The 21735-nt window shown below is 35.6% G+C and overlaps 1 protein-coding gene and 1 long non-coding RNA gene across 2 annotated transcripts; one reads left to right on the plus strand and one right to left on the minus strand.

Moving 5' to 3' along the window:
• Nucleotides 1-250: 250 nt before the first annotated feature.
• Nucleotides 251-2065, minus strand: LOC113349906. Its single transcript, XR_003360470.1, has 3 exons — nt 1852-2065; nt 1119-1169; nt 251-576 (listed from the first exon to the last, which is right to left on the minus strand). It is a non-coding gene; the product is annotated as an uncharacterized LOC113349906 (long non-coding RNA).
• Nucleotides 2066-20278: 18213 nt separating this feature from the next.
• Nucleotides 20279-21262, plus strand: LOC113352471. Its single transcript, XM_026596285.1, has 2 exons — nt 20279-20848; nt 20969-21262. The coding sequence occupies exons 1-2, from the start codon at nt 20279-20281 to the stop codon at nt 21260-21262; spliced, it is 864 nt and encodes a 287-aa protein (XP_026452070.1).
• Nucleotides 21263-21735: the final 473 nt, after the last annotated feature.

Genomic DNA, 21735 nt, shown 5'->3' on the forward strand with positions numbered 1-21735 from the left:
TTGCTCAGACGAGGAATATTGATCCAACTATCAATATTCAGTAATTCATCGAACGAGCAATATACCAACACTGTAGCGCCCCACATTCCCTAACCTGAGTTTAAGGCACTAAACCCACACTAGTGGTGCTAAAAAGAACAAAATAAAATAAAGATTCGTAGCTGATAAGTTGGATACAAAAGAGATGAACAACACTAAAATTTCCCAAAGCTAGGCTGCAAAAGAAATTGACTAACTGAAAACCATTGGCTCGTTGAAGTTAAAACATCAATTCTTTAAATTGAAACCTTCAGCACAAATTGTAAACAGGCCTAGACCCAAACTTGGCTATATTCATAACATTACTAACTAATTTACATACGGTGTGTTTGTGATAGTTAACTATACATAATTTACAATAGTTACTTACAATCAAAAAAAAACATCACCCTTACTGACTACAACCACATTACTGCCTACAAAAAGATACTGGCAGTTACAGTTACCTCGCTATACACAACCAAACACCTTACTCAACCCAAACACTAATCTCTCCTTCGGCCGAGTCAACGCCACTTACATCAAGGTTACCTGCCACTAAAAGGGAATGAAAGGGATGAGCTAAACAAGCCCAGTGGATAGATACATTACTCAAATCGAATCATCAAAGTTGAATTTCAAACGATGCAATTTACCAAACGTTGAAAACACATTTAACCCACTGAAAATAGACAACATGTACTTCAAACATTAAAAGAAGTCAATCGCATACAAACAATCACGTATACGGAACTAACCCCTCCTTCAAACAATGTATAATATGGTGACTCGTCCCGCACCTAAATAGCTATATGGTGACTCGTCCCGCACCTAGTGATTGCATAAAAGCTCGAATCCATGTAGATATAAATGGAGGAGTAGAATTCCTATATACCACAGATGGAAACTCTTATTTCCCATAACATTCAAACAAGCAAGCAACGTTTTAGGTCCTTTCTAATTAGAAGAAAGGCCAAGAGAATCGACAGGGTTTTAGGGAATCAAGATCCAACAATGCATGAGTTTTGTTAAAGTGCATAAAAATAATTTTGTAAAATCATTAATGGTTGCAAAAGAGTAATGTAAATTCCCAACTTTACCCGCTACTCAAACCTTAACCTCTGCAGTTCGCCTATCGAAGCCAAAGATACCTTAAGCACATAGAAATTAAGTTAGAAAAAGAACGATCTTACCGAAACTGACCTACACAACATTACAGATTGATTTATCCCTTAATTACGGCCTACAGACAATGAATTGTAGCACTTAACATCAACCTGAAATCGTTGAATTAATCTTTAAACATTATCAGCAGAAACTTAAGACTAGTTCAAGAAGTGAAGATGTCAATTTTGTTGGAAGTAGCGCTGCCAGGACTGTAAAACAGTTGCTACTCAAGTTGTGTCATATTTCAAAACACATAAATCTAAAAATGACATTGAATATCACGCTGGAATTGTTCACAGAGCTATGATTCTCAAGAATCCCTCTTAACCTAGTTCAGTACCAAAAACGTCTATAATCAGGCTCAAATGTCAACAAAAAAAAAATGTAAAATTCCTGAAATGATGTTGTTTAAATCAATCCAACAATTTCCTTATAGAACCCAGGTTTCGTGGTGATTCGTATATTCATAATACTAACTACAAATTCTAGCCCTATGACAACACAGTAATATGAAAGCCCTAAACTCAATTTCAAACGAACAACCCTAGGCCCTTCCAAACAAAGATTGACAAAATTAGAGAGTATTAAGATCTGTAGAATCATTTAACAAGCTGTTCAAGTAAGTTTCAAACAGTGGAGTGAGTAGCTATAGGGTTGAATTCGTACCTTAATTTTTAGTCAAGAACACCGAAATCCCTTTTTCAGTTGCTCTTCAGTTCCTACGGGAACCAACTAATTTAGGAGCTCAAGACCACCACTTTCTTTTACTGTCGATTCAACTCAAAAACTTAAGGCCGGTTCCACTATCACCTCCTGATTCTTCACATATACTAAGATTTGTTATCACTATAACACTACAGGTGTTGGAAGGAGGGATAGATAAGAACAAGAGTTCATTACTCACCTTTTTTTCCATACGTGTCCAAACATGAAACAGATTATACGAATGGGCCCTTTTTGTCAAAATAAAAGTCCACCACATGCCTAACACCTTCGTAAACTAAGCCCAATAACAATCTGATTTGAGAAGTCCCTAATAAATGATTATGCTAATCTAACACAATCAAATACAAGCACACAATGACAGACAATTAGTATCCTAATAACAAACTACAGATACTAAACAAAAGCTATCCAACAGCATGGTTGGTTTTCCCAGAAAAATTGAAATATTAGCGACACAATTATTACTAATTGTGTCTTGATATATCAATAATCAAAAGACAAAATATAGGATCGCTACAATTTGCTCAGATAAGGAATATTGATACAACTATCAATATTCAGTACTTTTACTCAAACGAGCAATTTTTTCTCAGAGTATTAATATTTATTCAACTATCAATATTCAACAATTCATCATAAGAGAAATATTTGCTCAGGCTATCGATATTCATCATGTTGATTTAATTATCAATATACATTCGAGAACTATACATATGTCTCAGCAGACATGTTCAATCCGTGAATCATAGAGCATTCGACAATCATGCTCGACTGAACAATACTTAGACTCATCATCTAAACAAGTCAACAACCGACTAATTATATACACGTCTGCCTTGCAGACTCCACAAATCATGAGACATCAATCATGTCACATGGGGGGATATTAAGTAGGGTTTTAGTCTGGCGGCCTATGGTACGTGTGTTCATCCACGATGTGAAATGTGAGTAAGTCATGCAAGCATCTGAGGGAGTTAGAAAATTAGTGGGTGGACAATCAACCAAGTCTCTGCACGACCTGAAACTGATTTAACCCCGGTTTTCCAGTTTCCCACTCTTTCACTCGATTAACCGTCACACTTACAGGAAATCAACGTGTCTAAATTCTAGCAATATGAATAAGTTTCTGAATTCACAATTGAGGAGAACTGGTAACAGACAGACAACATCTATCGTCTAACCAAGAATCATCGTGTGAGCAACAATCTCTGAATTGAGCAGAATTCAAACTTATTCGAACCCAGCAGTTCATTTGCAGAAACCTACAACACATTCACAATCTTTGATAACCATTGATTTCACGCACTTCTCAGCTTCCCTCCTACAGATCAACCTTCTTCCCTCTTTGTGACCGAATTGACTCTAGAACGACCATTTCTTGGTTTAGGCCAGAGTCTTACAGATTGATCTTTCGAACTCAAAGCACTCCCGTGCAGTGCATCTGTTTGAGGTTAGGCAGTTTGCTCGGTTGAAGAGTCTCCATCCGAACGGTTGTCTCTCCACTTCCTGAAAAACCAGCAAATCGTTTTTCCCCATTAACAGATTCGCGACCACAATGGGAAATTAATATCTCGGTTGCAATCTCAAACTTTCACAAAATGGTTGATCTTAGGTCAGGTTCAGTTACAAATCCTAACCCAAACAATTCTAGCACTAGCAATAGCGGTGGTACTCCATAAGCTACTCCCGCTTCCAACAACGGTGCTGGTGATACTGCACTTCCTCAAACCAACATCAGAAGCAATCCTCTCTTCGGCCGGTCTCACGAAGAAATCAGAGAAAATCCGCCTACCATAGCTGATCTCATGAAGGTGCAAGAGACTCTCGCCAAAAATCAGATTGACAGGACTACCACTCAGAAGGAGTTATGCACTTATCTCAAAACTCTCACAAACAAGATGTCAGAAAAAACTCAAGAGAAAGGAAAAGCCAAAGAAACATCTCCAGCTGCTGATCCCGAAATCTCTCCAATCCACGCGGTAGATGATGATGAAGTCCACAAAGTTGCAGATGACCCACCAGCAAAGGAATCTATAGGTTTCATCACTCGTGAAGATCTGAAACGCTTTCTGGAGGATCGAGGGAAAGACAAGACATCATTTTCAATGTATATCGCTGCTACACAAAGAATTCCTATCCCTAAAGGCCACGCTTCTCCAACGTTTACACTTTATAATGGAGTGGGGAATGCTCGAGAACATGTTTCCCGATTCCTGGAAGCATTAGGAGAACATAAACACAACTATGTCGTCTGTTTGAAGGAATTCTTAAAGTCTCTGACAGGCCGAGCATATACCTGGTACAAAAATATCGCACCAGGGAGCATCACTAGTTGGGTAGAAATGGTTAATGCTTTCTACCGGAAATACTTCTTCGTCTCAGAGCAGATTACTCTCTCTGATTTAGAAAGAATGTCTCAAAAGAACAATGAACATCCGAACGACTATGTGAAAAGGTTTAGGTTCCAAGATCTAGATTGTCATGACCCGAACGTTACTGAACAACAACTAGTATACTTGTGCATAAAGGCAATGATCCCGGTCTACAGATATTTGCTGGAGAACCTGCGATTCCAAACTTTCTCGGAGCTTCATGAACCAGCCAAAAGGTCTGCAACCATTGCTCCTCCCTTACTGGAAAAAAAAAGCTACAAAAGTCGAGGAACCGCGAGAAACTTGAGGAAGTGCCAGAGGCCTGATCAACAAACAATAAAATATCGAACCTTCCATGAATGTTGCTGAAGGGAGCAAGAGGAAAACCGAGGCCCGACATTAAGGAAGGACAACCAAACTCGAAATGCACAAGCACCGACTCAGCATCAGCAGACCAACCAAGCAGAACCAAACTTTCCTTTTCCTATTGAAGAGGTGATCGAGCTATTGGAAGTCTGGATCCAGGATGGTGCGGTCAAATTACCTCCTGTTAGAAGAGAGCCAACAAAGGAGAAAATGAAGAATCCGCGCTACTGCTTCTTTCATAGGTTTGTCAATCATCCAACAAGTGATTGCATAATTTTAAAACGCATATTCAAAGAGAAGGCCGATTCAAGAGAACTGGGGACTGAAGGAGTACACAGGAACGTCTCTCCCAATGATGACCTTTATACTCTCTGAACAACCAGTCAAAGAAGTAGTTCAATCGTTGATCGATGACATATGTGAATTGATTTATTTGTCAAAGGATCAAAGGAAAAACATGTTCGCGTCTTTGAATCATATAGCCCGGAAACGTCTATCCATTCCAGAAATGCTCCCCGAGCCTCCAGTCACTGACAAAGAGATGTATGACTATGGACTTGTCACCACAGTCAATCTGAAGGGAAATGAATTCAAGAGATCATTGGTTGATGTTGGTACCGCTATCAATGTCATCCCTTTGAAGACTCTCAGAGCCGCAGGCATCACTCGTCAAGAAGAAACTCATGCTCCTATCTCAATCAGGGATCACGAAGGAGTACACAAAGTGCGTACGGCTACATCATTCTCAAAATGAAAATTAGTTAAACCTGGGTGGAAACCAAGTTTCACATAATCAGGGAAGATCCAGGATATGACATGATCCTCGGCCGGACGTGGATTCATATTGAAAAGGTACTACAACACCTTGAATTACACATTTCACTGTTGAAGAAAGCTCTGATTCAGAAGAAATAGAGGATACTCCATCGTTCGAGTACCTGGAGGAAATTAAAGCCCTGATGGAGCTAACACAAAAACCTGAAGAAAATGCGCATGCATTCGCCAAGAGTTTCCGCACTCAGGCAAGTCCTATTCCCCGTCATGCGTCCATAGTATCAACTTTCAAACATGCTTCCCTTGTCCGGGGACTCAATTTTGCTCACAACCTAGCTATTACCAAATGTTATGAGTGCGTAGTCTCACCTCAACAATATTTTACTAAATGGTTGAATGTGGAACCTCTTCAAACTGAGCATCTCACCGAAAAAAATTCGTTGAAGTAATGAACAAGTACAACAAAGAGTATCTTGGATATCCTCCCGTAATTTCACACGAGTGTCCATATATACCACAAAATCAGAAAGTTTTAATGGTCGCACGATCATGGAATCCCATTATAAGAGGAATGTCGAAACAACAGAAGATCCCCAGAGCAAGAGCAATCAAGCCTAACAAATTTCATGAAGGAGATCTAGTTCTCAAAGCAACTAAGCGCAATATTCCTTTTGCAAAGAACTCTAACTGGGAAGGACCTTTCATGATCGCTAAGTCTGTGGTTGGTGGATACTACAAATTGATCAACATGGATGGAAAGACAAGCGTGGAAATAATACACGAGAATTGGCTCAAAGCCTTTGACGTCTAAGACATTCGGCGTTTGAGGTATTTCTACCCTGTATTTTCTATTCCTCCAAAGCGTATTCAATACTTGCGTTCAGTATTTCAATTCAGCAATTAATCAATGTTCATTTACTTAAAAGAAAATATCTATCAAATCCAAAAGATAATCCTCAATCACTCACTTATCCAAAATCAATCAAAATCCAAACTAATATAAAATCTCACACCTCTCAGAAGTTCAGAATTCAAGAGATTATGAAAGGAAAACTAAAGGAAATCAGTAAAGAAAGATTTTTGCTCCTCTGCAATCTTTAGGTCTCGCAAGGCTACTTTATCCAACTCAAATTCTTCAATCAACTGGGCAATCTTAGTCTCCTTCTCCATCACAGCGTCACTTGTAGGGGATACATTCTTCTCGACTGCTTCTTTAATGGAAGCGGATTAAAGAGAGAAACAATAAAGAAATACAATTCAACTTGGTTGTATTACTATTTGAATATATCTAGCACGTGAGTCACTTTAGAAGCATTTCTTCAAAAATTCCTAGAGTCACTCTCGCATATTGTCTCTTCAACGATGATTTTGTGTAGGCTTCTCTTAAATATAGCCATGCTTTTATCAACCATGTCCAAAAAATTTAAGTTAAAATGAAAAACCAAAGTTACCAAGCAAGTTTTAATTGTTTTACTAACAATACTACTTCTTACCCAAAATCAAACATAAACCCTAACTTTTTTTTTTCAAATCCAAACTAAATTATACCTGAATAGTTCTAATTGTTCTCTCACAATTCTTACAAATTGCTATCAAATAAACCTTAATTTTTACTTTTCCACGAAAACAAACCAAATCCAAATTTTTACGTTTCTCTGAAATTCCTTAAATCATAATTACAATATTATCGATTGAGGTTGTATATTCTAATTATTCGTTGTTAAAATTATCCACAACACCGAAATGAAATTAACTAAGGTTTTGATTCTTTTATTAAAATCAATTTTCTAAAACTCCATAAGCATTATTATTCTATAAAAATGTGTCAATCATGATTACATTAAATTGACTATTCTTAAAATTCATCTATTATGGCATAGATGTTACATAAATTTAATTATGAAAATTATATAATCAATTTTTTTTCTATTTAGGGATTTGATAATTTATTCTATTTTGGGATATATATAAAAAATTGTTTGTAATTTTATAGGTTGTGTTTAATTTAATAATTATAAAAACCCGTTTGGTTAGATTAATAACTTATTTTACATAGATTATGGTTAATAAAAACATAGGATACATTTAATTAAAGCCTTCGTGTAAAGGAGTCATTTACTTTTGCTTAATGTGTACATCCCTGTTGTATTATACTGTACAATTGGCCAACTAGCCATTAAACGACCCTACTTTATATACAAAAGAGAGAATACAAGTAGGGCTTCACAGAAATCGAACTGAACCATTGAACCGAGCTGAAATCGATAGGACCGGACCGAAACTGATCCATCCGTTCATCCAACGATCAGTGTCGGTTTAAGAAATAAGAACCGTTGAACTGTCGGCTCGGTTCACATTGTGGGATCTAATACCGACCGAGCCGAACCGATAAAACCGACTAAGGTATAGTCGTTGATTTAGTTATCTGTTTTAATCTTAACCGTTCGTCTATCCTATAAGATCATGTTTAACCTAACCTTAGGAATTTCTTTTTCTTTCTCTCTTCATCTTCTCTTCACTTCAGTGCCTCTTCCCTCCGATCTCACTCACTGCAAGTGACAACGACCACCAACTCCAACCTCCATCACCAAGACATGTGCTCTACGCCATCTTCTTCTTCTTCTCTTCTTATTCTTCATTGTTTAATTTCAGAAGAAAATAAACTCATTTAACGTTAATAGTAGTTGTAAAGATGAATTTAAGGCTTACAGATTATTTTGATTTTGGATTGTAAATATAGCTTGGTTCTTATTTTAATTTTGATGTGTGGATTAGTAATTAGTCTGATTTTTGTTATTTTTTTAGGTTTTTCGAGAAAACCGTATCCTTATTTTTCAATTTGGGGTGTTTTTTTATTTAGGGTTTTGTAGTTTTTTTTCTACCCCAAAAAAATTAAGAAAATTCTTAATTTTGATCACTTCTGTTCATTTATTTATGCTTTTTTTTCTTTATTTTCACTATGGGATTTTAATTCATATGTATATATGACTCACATGGAAGATAGAAGATTGAAAGGAGTAGAAAGGAAAAAAATTAACTAATCCGGATCATGTGGATGGGATTATTTGTGAATCTGATTTGAATGATCTTCATGTTCTAAGTCTTTGATTGTATCTACTATAATAGTCTTCTTAAATTTTGGATACCGAATTTTAAATGGTTGTAGTTGAATATACAACCTCTTCTGCAGGTTGAATGTACGTTAAGTATGTAGATAAATGGAGAATTACAGTTGAATTTCTACCCTTTTTTTTGTTTGGTTGTTTTCCCTTTTGGATCGGTGGAAAACTATAGAAGCTGGGAAAATAACTGAACCGACTCAGATTGGTTTCAATCCGAACCGAGTTCAACACAGTTCGGTTACAGTTCTGAAAATGAAAATCGTAGAATATACAGTTCGGTCGACGGTTTCACCTAGAACTGAACCGACCGACCATTGTGCAGCGCTGACCACAAGTGTGATCCAAAAATCCTAATTTTGGAGAAAATAAACAAAGCAATTTGAGCCGAGTTAGAGATAACTAGATAAGCCCCTTCTTTAATGCTTAAAAAAAACAGAAAAGAAGTCAAATCCCCTTTATATCTGATAGACACATTTATGTGTCTATTTTGTTCTCAATTATGTGTCTTGTTAATGCTCGATTTTTTACTTATTTGATTATTTTATGTTTTTGTAGGTGTTTTTGGAGAAATAAGATATTTGCGGTAAAATTGGCTCGAAAAGTGGTATTTGGACCCCCTGGGAAAAAGTTACTAAAGGTACCCAGAAGATGTGTTAAAGGCTCTCTGGGAGTACACCATAGACACCCCAGAAAAATGACTAAAGTCACCCAAAGGATTTATTATTGCCACCCCATCTTGGATAAGGGGCACCTTATTTGATAAGGGGTACGTTACTTGCCATGGGCACCATGCCTGGTTAAGGGCACTCCATCTTCATCGTTTGAAAATTGAAATTGGCGGGAAACTGACACAATCGACTGTCAGTTTTGAATTTAATTTTCGAGCTAGATTTAGAGAGATTCGGTCGCACCATTTGATTGGGCTGGACTTGCTAAGGTTAAACAGATGTAGTATGGTTGTTTCAATCAATTTAATAGGACCAATTCTTCGGTTAGAAGTTAAACAGGGGAAGAGATATCCACAGATCTTTGTTGTTTCCTGGATTGAGTTTGGAAAGATTCTCTCGGGTTTTCTTAGATGACATGGGTTGGTTCGGGCCTGGTTTGATCAAACAGGGAGGTAAGCGTCTTACAATCGAAGACAAAGAAGATTTGATCATAGTAACGATAAAACAGAGATCGAGATATTCTCGGAGATTTAACGGGAGTTCTGCTTGGATATGAATTGTTATGGGTATGGTACACCAATACAGGGAAGTTAGTGATCTTTTCACGTACAAAAAACGAAACTTTCCGTGTTTATCTCGACAAATACAGGGAAGAGCTAAATCTCGGGTATTCAGCTGGAAAAGAAAATTGTGTCTGAAAAGAAGAGATAATATATGTGGAAATTGTACAACTGTCTCTTCTTTTGATGGCCCTCGTAAATAACCTTACCAAAAATATTTATATCCCTACTTTTTGAGAAGAAAATTAATTTAGTTAATAATTCCAAATTTAATATGTAGGACTTTCCCCACCGAAATAAAATCACTTGTTTCATCTTTTTTCTTCTCTGCTCCTCTCCTAACGACAGCCACTGCCACCATCTTTAATCGTCGCCACCACCATTCCAACATCACCAGTTCCACCATCACTTTATATACTTCCATTAAATCCACCACCACAACCTAAACAGTCGATTTAGATTTAACAAGTGGTTGAAGATGGTGGCGGTGGATATAGGTTTTGAGTATGTTGTTGTAGATGATATTGGAAAAGAAGATGATGAAGTTCTGTGGTGTTTACAAGGATTTGGACAAGAAATCAAGGAAGAGTTCTGCTTCTACAGATTGGGAAGAAATTGATGGTGATTTGAGATCGATTAGGGTTTAACAAGAAGAGGTTTATGAAATTGAAGGATAGGTTTTGGTTCATTTCGAGATTCATAAGGAATTGATTTCGTTTGTGGAAGTTGGGGTTTCAGATGATTATGGATTTGAATTGGTTTTGTTGTTTGAAGATTAAGATGGATTTGATTGTAGCTGTTGGTGGTGATGAAGTTATAAGACCGGTTGCTGCTGTCATGATGAATGTGATGTAAAATTGAGGTCTTGTTGCGGTGATTGAATGAGATATTTGATGGTATGCCATTGATGAATTTGATTGGAAATGGTGACTTGAGAATTGGTTGAGACGTGAAAAAGAAGGTTACAGAGATGATGGTGGCTGTGATGCTGTACATGCTGGTAGTGTTTGAGCAGCAAGGAAATGTTTGAGCTGCAAATAAGAGTGTTGCTGGTGATGAACACCGGAGATGTGTGTTGGAAGTGAGAAGTAAATGTATAGACTTCGGTTTTTCTGGATCAACTACGGTTGTTGATCCTATTTATGGGATCAACTCTTGTTCTTGACCCAATTTTTTATGGGATCAATTACTGTTGTTGATCCATTTATGGGATCAACTCCTGTTGTTGACCCAATTTTTTATAGGATCAACTACTGTTGTTGATCCTTTCAAATCCTATTGTTGACAATATTTCCTTGGATAAGTATATTCGTGCTTGTAGTTTAAATCATGTAAATTTTTTCCAATGTTGAACTTGTGGTGCAATGGTAGCATGGCTGACTTCATGTTAGATGATGTGTGTTCGACTCACGCCAAGTTCACTCCATTTACATGGATCAACTTTCATTGTTGATCCACTTTAGGGGATAAAATACCATTGTTGATCCCCTAAATTGGTTAAACTTCTACGATTGATCCTTTTTTTTGACCAACTACCATTGTTGATCCCCTAAATTGAATCAACTTGTACTGTTGGTTCTATTTTTATTTGGATCAACTACTATTGTTGATACAAAAATATCTGAACCAGTGGTGGCGGTGGCAGTGGTGGCAGCGACGATGGACTAGTGGTGATGGCGGAAACGGAATAATGGTGGTGGTAAAGGAGTGGTGGTGGAATATTAGTGGTGGTGGCGGTTGGTAGGTGGTGGTCGTTTAACGGTGGTGGTGGAATGGTAGTTGTTAGAGCATTGCTCGGTTGAACCCACCAAGCGTTGGTATGTCAAGTTTGGTTGTCATATTTTAGTGAATCAAAACTTATTTAAAGAGTCGCTTAATTATTTACTAGAGTCAACTTCGTATAGGTTAGCTACAAAATTACTAGAATATTAGACTTACAAGTATTACATGAAGACTTGAAGAATGTGAATAAGTAAAGAGCTATAACAACGACATCATCCTTCCACTTGAGGTTAGTAATATTTGACTTGAATTGTTTCATTCCTAACGTATATTTCATGTCGTGCATATTAAAAACATAACTGCGAAGCTGTGAATGATTACACTCTAGTTAGACATAGTATTAAGGAATTACAATACGAAGTATAACGTCTATCTTTTGAACTTTGTATATAAGACATCGACATAATCATATGAATGCTATTGTGATTATGTGTATGGGTATGGGTGAAGATTTCGTCCTAGGAAACAATGTTTTACATTCGTTTAAAGGAAGTACAATTCATAAACTTGTTTTATGAATCGAAAGTGAAATCGCTAGGCTTATTGCTATTGTTATTCATTGCAAATCTTTGGATTACCAATATGTGTGCTCAGTATAACCGCTCATAACTTGTTTATGAATCTCGGTAAAACTATTCACAGTGCCTGACTTTTGTATTGGTATGACTTTTACTAGTGAAATCGATCATAAGTAATCACCTGAGATGGTATGATCAATATTTGTAATTGGTGTGACCATTCCTGGTCATTGGGTAACCGATCCTAGAACTTAGTTGGGACTAATCACAAGATGTGTAATCGATCCTTGTAGAAGGTTAACAAGTTTTAGTAATTGGTGTGACCGATCCTATAACTTGTGCAACCGATCACAAGTAAGTACCATAAATAAGTGGTAACCAATCCTGGTACTTAGTTAACAATATTTTGGAAATTAATGTGACCGATCCTAGTAGCCACTTGGAGGTAGAACTGAAACTTGTTTTGGTAGAACCGTTAAACCCATGAATGGTGATTCAATGTTTTTGATCAATCACATAGTTCTTGAAAATTAGATGAACCAATTCTAAACTCGTTTGGAAGTGTAGCAAATCGGTTCCAAGATTGTAAAACTGAAAAAGGATTTGCAAAGTAAAGATAACGACGTACTTTGAACATGTGCAGTAACTCTTATCTTTTATTGTTCATAGATATTTCTTAATAACTAAAGGATAATCCCGGATCGAAATAAATTGAGAATATTTTAATTAAGGTTTTTAGTTTTATATGCTTTTAATTTCCAGCAATTAAAATGCATATCTTTAGAAAATAAAAATTGGTAATGTGCATTTACTAATTGGAGATTTTCTACTGAGATTTCGGTCAATATTTGGACAGAGCATTTCCAGGAATTATGAAAACCGAATTTGGATATATATTGCATATCTTGAGAATATTTTTGGTTTTGGAAATTCCTTGGTGTCCAAACTTCCTTGGTCTATAAATATTGAAGTTTGCATTTCGATCAAACTAATCCTCAGAGCCAGCAAAACTACCTAGTTGTGTTGTTACTGGTGGAGCCATCTATTCGGAGAGGAAAGTACCCTAATTAGGAGAAATCTCTTATGACCGCTCGTTTTAAAGACTTCTTTCGGATTGGGAAGCTCTACGAGTACCATTGGTGGGAAACTAGATACTTGCAGTTTATTATTAGTTTTCGATTGATTTGATTGACTAACGGTTGTTGAACTTTGATTGCACCTAGTTTGTTTATACTTGAGAATCTTCTCTTCTGATATAAGATTCACTCAAACTAGATCGAAGTTTCGACGGGGATCTTTAGACTGTTTGTATATCTAAAGAAGTCTTGTGATAATCCATTGTTAATAGACTTCGTTTTGTGCGTGATTGATCACAAGAGATTCAAGTTGTTTGTGTGCAGGTTTTTATTGAAGATCTAAGAAGATTTGAAGACAATGAAGATTGCTTGTTTGAGTTCATAATCTTTGGTGTGCACAAAATTTGATCGGCTGGGGATCCAACTATAATCGGTTTATCTTTGTGATAATCTTGATTGATTAGTGAGTAGATCGGCATCAATATATTGTATTTGTGACTAAGAAGTATTTATTGCAAAATCTAGACAACTACTTTGGTAGTTGTATCTTTAGATAGATCTAAGAACCTGACAAAGGAGTTTATTGGGATAAACGGAAGAGTCTTTTGTCAAACTCATATCACTTGTTTGAAAAGAGTTGTTACCGAACAGATTTGTTGTTCCTTTACTGTTTGGAATATGAACCAAAGGAATTGTTCCAAGTGTGTGACTTATTACAAGTTGGAGGCGCATGGATACAGACAAAACTAGGTGAACTATATGCTTGGTCTCAACTATACGAAGTTAGGTGTAATTTTGTGTAGCGGCTTAATCCTGAGAGTATTCAATTCTGGACAAGGACCCGGGGTTTTTATGTATTTGCGGTTTCCTCGTTAACAAAATATTGATGTGTCTTTTGCTTTTCTATTTCCTCAATTATAATTGTTTTTAGTATAATTATAAGTAAATACACAAACGTTAATTCCTAATTACTTGATATCAATCCTATTGTGTTTGGTTAAGTCTGAACCTATTATCAAGTAATCATACTTCGTTGTTGTATTGTCTAGATCTTGTATCCGTAGTCAATCACACAAGTTATTTTTTTGTCATATTGTCTCGATCTCGTATTCATAGACGATCATACGAAGTGTGAACCGATTAGTTGTATTGTCTCGACTCATCCCATAGACAATCACTTTCGGAGAAAGGACTTGTAGGTGGAAAAGTTTTAGATTGAGGTATATTAGGGTACCCTCATCTTTTCAGTAGTTAAATATTGGTGGTGGTGGTGCTAGTGGTGGTAGTGAAGTGGTAGAGGAAGAAATTTGTTCCGTTTTGAAATAAAGAAAAAGATTATATGGGTGAGAGTATTAAAGTAATCTAATTTTAAATGGATAAGGTTATTAAAATTTAGGGATATATTTATTGTTGTATAAGGATATATTTATTGGGTGTCAAAAGTAGGGACATATAAATAATGTACCCATATTATATAGCGTAAGATTCTACTCAATCAATGAGAGAGTTTTGAACAACCAGAAGACGCGTAAGAAGACTTGAGAAGAAATTCTCAGAGCTTGGCAGGGAAGAAAATAATTTAGGGAAACCAAATGTTTTCGAGGATTGGAGGGACCTGCTGTGTATAAATATAACATGTTCGAGTCTTAGAAAGGGTATCGAGTAGTTGGGGGAGTTGTGGGATAGTTCAGAGTGATTAGAACATCACAGAGGCTCGGGAAAAATTCACAGAGGAAGCTGTAGAACGAGGAAGAAGAAGAACATAAGACAGATAAAGTATGTTGCATAAGCAGACTTACATTCACATGAGATATTTTTCGTCGTTCATTATTGTTTTCCAAAGACTTCCAGCGACTAAAATTTTCCTTTTGCAACTATTTTTGGAACTGTTTCACTGTTCTTCTCCTTTTCACCTTTGTAAGCACCCTTTTGAGCAATGAAAAATTCTTTTGAGCATGTTTCCAACATAATGAGCTAAACCCAATCTCTGGGTGACGAAGGAAGCTATTTTTCCAACAATTATATGGTAACATTTATTTAATTAATTTTTGCAATTCTTTTTACGATTACTTGCATTAAATGAAAATTGAAATAATGATTTTTATTAATTATTTGTCTTTCACTTGATGGTGCATGCTTAGCTTAGAGCTATTAATGTTCCATGTTTGAGATTAACAACTAGTGTTTTGAAAATCTACTTTTGGCAATACTTTAGAATCACAATTTCTTTTGTTGGAGCTATATTTTATAGAATTGCATGATTATTATTAATATTAAATCACATGAAAAATTAGAAAATAATGGAATCTTAGCCTGAGTGTTCTCAATACTCTTGATAAAAAAAACTAATTGATGAACTTTTTCAATACTCTTGATAAAATAGTGTTCACATGAATTTGCTACTAAACTCTTGAAAGCATATCGATCTGAGAAATCAAGACCTGCTTCTCTGCAAATAGGGCGACTATGATGAGTCAACTCAGCCATTGATCTTCTTCAATTTTTAAATTCTTCCCTGTAAATTCTACTCCATATTTTTCTTGTATTTGTTTCTTGGGGTTAATTTTCATACTTTATATCTTCTAAACTAGTCATTCCCTGTTTTCTAGATCATATTTTTTTCTTCAAATTTTATTTTTTTTGCATTTTAATCGTGTCTTGCTAACTATTCATGTTTTCTCCATTATGTGTATACATTTTGGATTATCTCTTATGGCGTTTTCCTTTACATTTGTTGTTATGACTATAGCGTTTGCTGAGAAGGTATATAATCGTTTGAGCACTGGCATTGTCTGTGATGGGATTGCTGGTTCAGTATGGAAGAAGATTAAGAATCGGTACTACTCGCCGAGTCAAGATTCTCCAAAAGCCCGCTCTCTGAAGAATTCAACGTCCGAAATTACTGTTGTAACAAGAAAGTTTGTTTCCTTTTTATTATCGGGTGGTTACTTCCATCTATGAATCTTTCCAACTTTCAGAAGGTAGTCAAACAATTTGCTACCGAATATCCAACCAAAATATTAATCAAAAAATATTTCGTATCTATATGGTTTTCCATAAATATAATAATCATCAAGATTTATGTTCTCATATTTCTTCTTCTGTGAGCAAAGATCAAAATCCTAGCAAAACTAAAATCGAAAATATGGAAAATGGGAGATCAAGTCAAGTAGGTGATTTGGTTAATAAGTTCAAGCAAGATGTTTTGAATTTAGGAGATACTACAAAAGTAGTGGTTTTTCAATCAGAAAGTAACCATGATGAATGGGAGGAGACCAAATGGGAGGCCAGTGCTATTGGCAAGGTCATCACTGAAGGAAAAATAAGTTGTGATACGGTGGAAAAACATATCAAGTTTACTTGGCATTTGATGTCTTCAGAGGATATTAAGATTGTGGAGGTAGATCCTAACACCATGATATTCAAGTTCAGTAAATGGAAATTCTTGAATAAGGTAATAGAAGAAAGACCATGGGGTATTAATAGGAAGTCGCTTGTTATTCATGACTACATACCTGATTTGTCCTATACCGAAAATATTCGGGCCTCTAAATCTTTTGGATACAACTACGGTTTTTTCTTCCAGGACACATGAATGTTGCAGCTGTCACAAAAATTGGAAGTATTATGGGAGAGGTAATTAAGATTGAGCCAAAATATGCTATTCCAGTAGGTGGATTTCCTGTCAAAGTCTGTGTCAAAATAGACCTAACAAATCCACTGAGAAGGGAGTCAAAGATATAACAAATGCTAGTATCAACAATTGGATTAAATTCTTCTATGAAAGGCATCCTGCAGGCATATGAAGTGAATGTTATGTGATTAAGCATTGTAAACTGGCTTGCAAAGATGCAGCTATTTTCTTAGCCAAAGCTCACGAGAAGCCTTATTGCTTTGGTAATACCAACAATATTAGGAAAACAGTTACAAATACTGCAACAAAATCATCCCCAGCTATGAAAGGCAACCAGAAGAAGCTTTGTTATAAATGTTGTTTTTATTCCACCTAGGGATGGTGAAGTCATTGATATCAATTTTCTTCTTAAAGAAAGTGGTGATGCTGAGAACAGTGAAGACACTAGACCCCACTACAACTGCAAGTGAAAATGAAGAAATTACCATTAATCCCATTGCTGATAATCAAACTTCTGAAAAAGTCATAACTGCAGGAGATGTCCCAACTTCAGCTGCACAGAAGGAGAATCAGGTAACTATGAACACATTCTTCACATTCATTTTTCAAAGGTTTAATATACTCTCTTGCATATACTTATATTTAATCTTTCCACTTTGGTTATTATTTTTCATAGAAGTCAAGAATAGCATCTGCATATTTCATTGGCTTTTGTTTTTCAAAAATTTCTTAAAATTGTTTCTCATTTACCTACTTCTAAGTAGAAAATAGGAGTCAAGTATGAAAGATCACATCTTGGAATGTCCAAGGTTTCAAAAATAAAAACACCAGAAACCATTTGAGTGATCTTATAAGAAGTCAAAACCCAGACATCATCTTCTTATGTGAAACCAAAATGATTCAAGATAAATGTAAACCTCTCTTAAAGCAATTTCAATTCCCAAATTCAGCTTTCATAGAGCCAGCTGGTTTATCTGGAGGGATAGTTCTTCTTTGGAAGAATGGTTTCCAATGTTATATCCTTGATGCTAGTCTTAATACCTTTAATACTCTTATACAAGCTGATCCCAGTATGCCTGAATTTCTCCTTACGTGTATGTATGGTTATTCTAGATATGATAATATGATAAGAAAAAGGAGCAGTAGAACTTCATACACCAGATTAGTAATAAAAACAGTATTCCCTAGATTATGCTAGGAAATCTCAATTTTCACATTCTAGACAATAAAAATAGTCATACCTCTTCCACCAATAGCTGGGTAAATACAATAGTTGCAAATAGTGGCTTAGAAGATATTGGATTTGCTAGAAAGGATTACACTTGGACTAGTAATAATATAGGTACAGGTTCTAAAAGATCTAGAATTGACATGGCCTTAGGAAATGGTGAATGGAATATTCATTTTCCAAATTCTAAATTGTATAATTTAACTCAGGTAGGTAGTGATCATAGCCCAATTATGTTAGTCACTGATGCTACTAGGCCAAACTACTGGAAACCTTTTAAATTTTTCCTTACTTGTCTCATTGATGATACTTGTACTACAGTTATTACTAATGCTTGGAAACATAGTATTTTTGGCTATCCTGGTTTTTATTTTATGGGGAGATAAATGAAGACAATGAAAGACTTATCAAAGTGGAATAGAGAGCATTTTGGATACATCAATACAAAGGTAGAAAGTTTGCAGTTGCAATTATATTCTCTTCAAGCTCAACCATCAGATAAAGTTTCTCAACATCATATTGAGGAAATCAACAAGGAACTGAACAAATGGCACCAAGTCAAAAGTGATTGTTACCAGCAAAATTCAGAGATCATTTCATTAAGGACATGGATTATAACAGCAAGTAATTCCATACAAAAACAAATAAGAGGAAAACAAAAAATAACATTGACTCAATAATGGATCATAACAATGATACATTCCAGAGAGAAAATTGCTAATAATCTTACTTTCCATTTCAAGGATATTAGTACTTCAACTTCTCCTGTTCTATAGGAAATATTATACACTGTTCTTCCTTCAATTGTTACTTCTGAGGATAACATACTTCTTGTCAGTATACCTTCTTCAGAAGAAATTTTTTCTACTCTTTAAAGTACGTAAAGCTGGAGTGATCCTGGTCCAGAGGGTTTCAAGTTGTATTTTACAAAAGTCCGTGGAGCATTATTGGTGAAGATGTTTGTCAGATGGTCTCTAGATTTTTTGAAACAAAACATATTCTGAAGGAAATCAATAATACTTATATTCCTCTCATTCCTAAAAAGAATAAATGCACATGTGTTGTTGATTATAGGGCAATAGGTCTATGTAATACTTCTTATAAGATAATATCCAAAATTCTTGTTGGAAGAATGAAACCTTTAATGGCTAAGATTGTCTCTCCTTTCCAAGCAGCTTATGTGTCAGGGAGACTCATCAGTGATAACACAATAATTGGTCAGGAGATCATTCACTTTATGAAGAAAAAAACAGGGTCAAACAGTTTGGATGGAACTTAAGCTAGCCATGTCAAAGGCTTTTGACAGGCTAGAATGGAATTTCTTAATAAAAGTTCTTCAATATTTTGGTTTCAGTGATAATTTTTGTGACCTTGTATATTAATGCATAAGTACAACATCACTCTTTGTGCTCCTCAATGGATCTCCTTGTGAAAGATTTCAACTTACAAGGGGAATTAGACAAGGTGACCCTCTGTCACCTTATCTTTTCATTCTTGATATGGAGTTTTATCTAGGCAGCTAACTCATGCTCAACAGAATAACACAATAAAAAGGATTAAAGTGGCTAATACTTCTCCAGCTATTAATCACTTACTATTTGTTGATGATTGTTTGATTCTCACTCAATCTAATCTCACTATATGTGAATAATATACTAGAGTTACTGCAAGACTTTAGCTCTCAGTCAGGTCAAGTGATTAACTTTGATAATTCTGCAGTTCACTTTAGTAAACACACCAATCCATTTGTTGCAACTACTTTAACTCAAATTCTGGGAGTTAAAAATATGGATGCCAAGGAAAAATATTTGGGTTCTCCACTTCTTCTTGGTCACTCAAAACAAAAATCTTTCAAATCCATCAAGGAAAATTTTGAAAGAAGATACTTCAATTCAGTGTCTGCTTACCAAATGGGAACTTTTAAGTTACCCAATAATCTTATTCAGCAGCTTACTTCCATTGAAAGGAAATTTTTCCGGCGTCATAAATCTACTAGGCGTTTAAATCCTATAGCATGGCAAAATGTGTACAAGCCTAAAGACATTGGAGGTATTGCATTCAGGGATCTTGAGAGCCTTAATCTGGATTTATTAACCAAACAAGATTGAAAAATATATACTGAATCCAACCATCTCATGGTACAAGTTCTTGGAGGTAAATACTTCAAATCTGGTGATATTCTTCATCAACACATAGAGGCAAAAAATTGATCTTGTACTTGGAATGGAATAACAAAAGGCTTGCAAATAGTTCAACAAAATTATTTCATGGAGCTTAACAATGCGGAAAAAATAAAAATTTGGCTGGGTATACGGATACCAGGACTGCCAGATCCTCCTACACCAACCACTGATCATTTCAGGTTCTATGAGGTTGTCTCTGAACATTTCATCCCAAATTCTTATGCTTGGAATGTTGAACTGCTGGATAAACTCTTTGATGCAAACACTTCTATGAAAATACAAACTTTATTCATTGATCCATCTAAGGAAGATGTTATGCTATGGATACCTGCAAAAGATGAGAAGTTTTTTGTCAAGAGCACCTATAACATGCTCACCAAGTGTAATAGAGTCATTCAAATTAATGGCTCTGACATAAAACCACCATTATGGAAAAGATTGTGGAATTGCAAGGCAGCACACAGAGTCAAGCTTTTTGCTTGGAAAAGCATCAGAGATTTACATACCACCAAGACTAAATTAGCTTCCTACAACAATGAACAAGATATTTGGTGCAGTGTATGTGGTCAGTATGAAGAAACCATTGAGCATTTATTGTTTGAATGCAGACATGCAAGAGCAATTTGGAGAGGGGTTAATATTAATATTGACTCAGTAAAAGAAAATTCCAGAAGTGTTTCATAATGGTTTCTTAGTTGTTTCAAGAACTACAACGACCATACAGATGAAAAATGGCTTTATATTATTATGATTGGTTCTTGGGTGTTGTGGAAGGACATATGTGATGCAACTTTTCAGGGAGTTTCTCTAAACCATCTGACCACTATGCATAAAATAAGTTATCACTTATCATCTCATTTGCATGATTCATCTAGTATCAGTCTAGGCATACATTATTATGGTATCTCTAGATGGATACCTCCTTTAGAGGGTATTCAAAAACTTAATGTAGATGCATCTTTCGATCCTGATATTAACCAATTGGGCATTGGTATTGTGCTACGTAATCATACAGGCGAATGCCAAGGGATTATAGGAACATACACTAATGGAGCACTGGGTGCATAAGAAGGAGAATGTTGTGTTGTTGGTGAAGCTTTGTGTTGGGCACAGAAAAAACAACTAACAAAAATTCAAGTCAAAGCAGATGCCAAAAATGTTATCCAATCCATAACTGGAGATGTGCTACTAATGCAGTGGGAGAACAAGAACATTATTAAATAAATCAGACTTCTAGTTTTATGCTATGCAGTTTTTCTTTTATCAGTAGAGATGATAATCAAGTTGCTGATTACATCTCTAAATATGTTAGGGAGTACAACAATGCAATAGTAGCCGAGGACAATTTTTCTACAGATATTTGTCATCTTTTAGATAAAGACATGAACTTTTCGTCCTCTTGATTGCAATAAAAATTTTCTTGTTTACCAAAAGAAAAAAAAATGAATTTGCTACTATTAATCTTAGAATTTAAATTTAGAATCGAATCTTTATAAATCTGAGAATCGAACTTTTTCTTATCACTATCACAACCACATCAA

This window comes from Papaver somniferum, chromosome 2 (genome assembly GCF_003573695.1).
Source record: "Papaver somniferum cultivar HN1 chromosome 2, ASM357369v1, whole genome shotgun sequence".
NCBI lineage: Eukaryota > Viridiplantae > Streptophyta > Magnoliopsida > Ranunculales > Papaveraceae > Papaver > Papaver somniferum.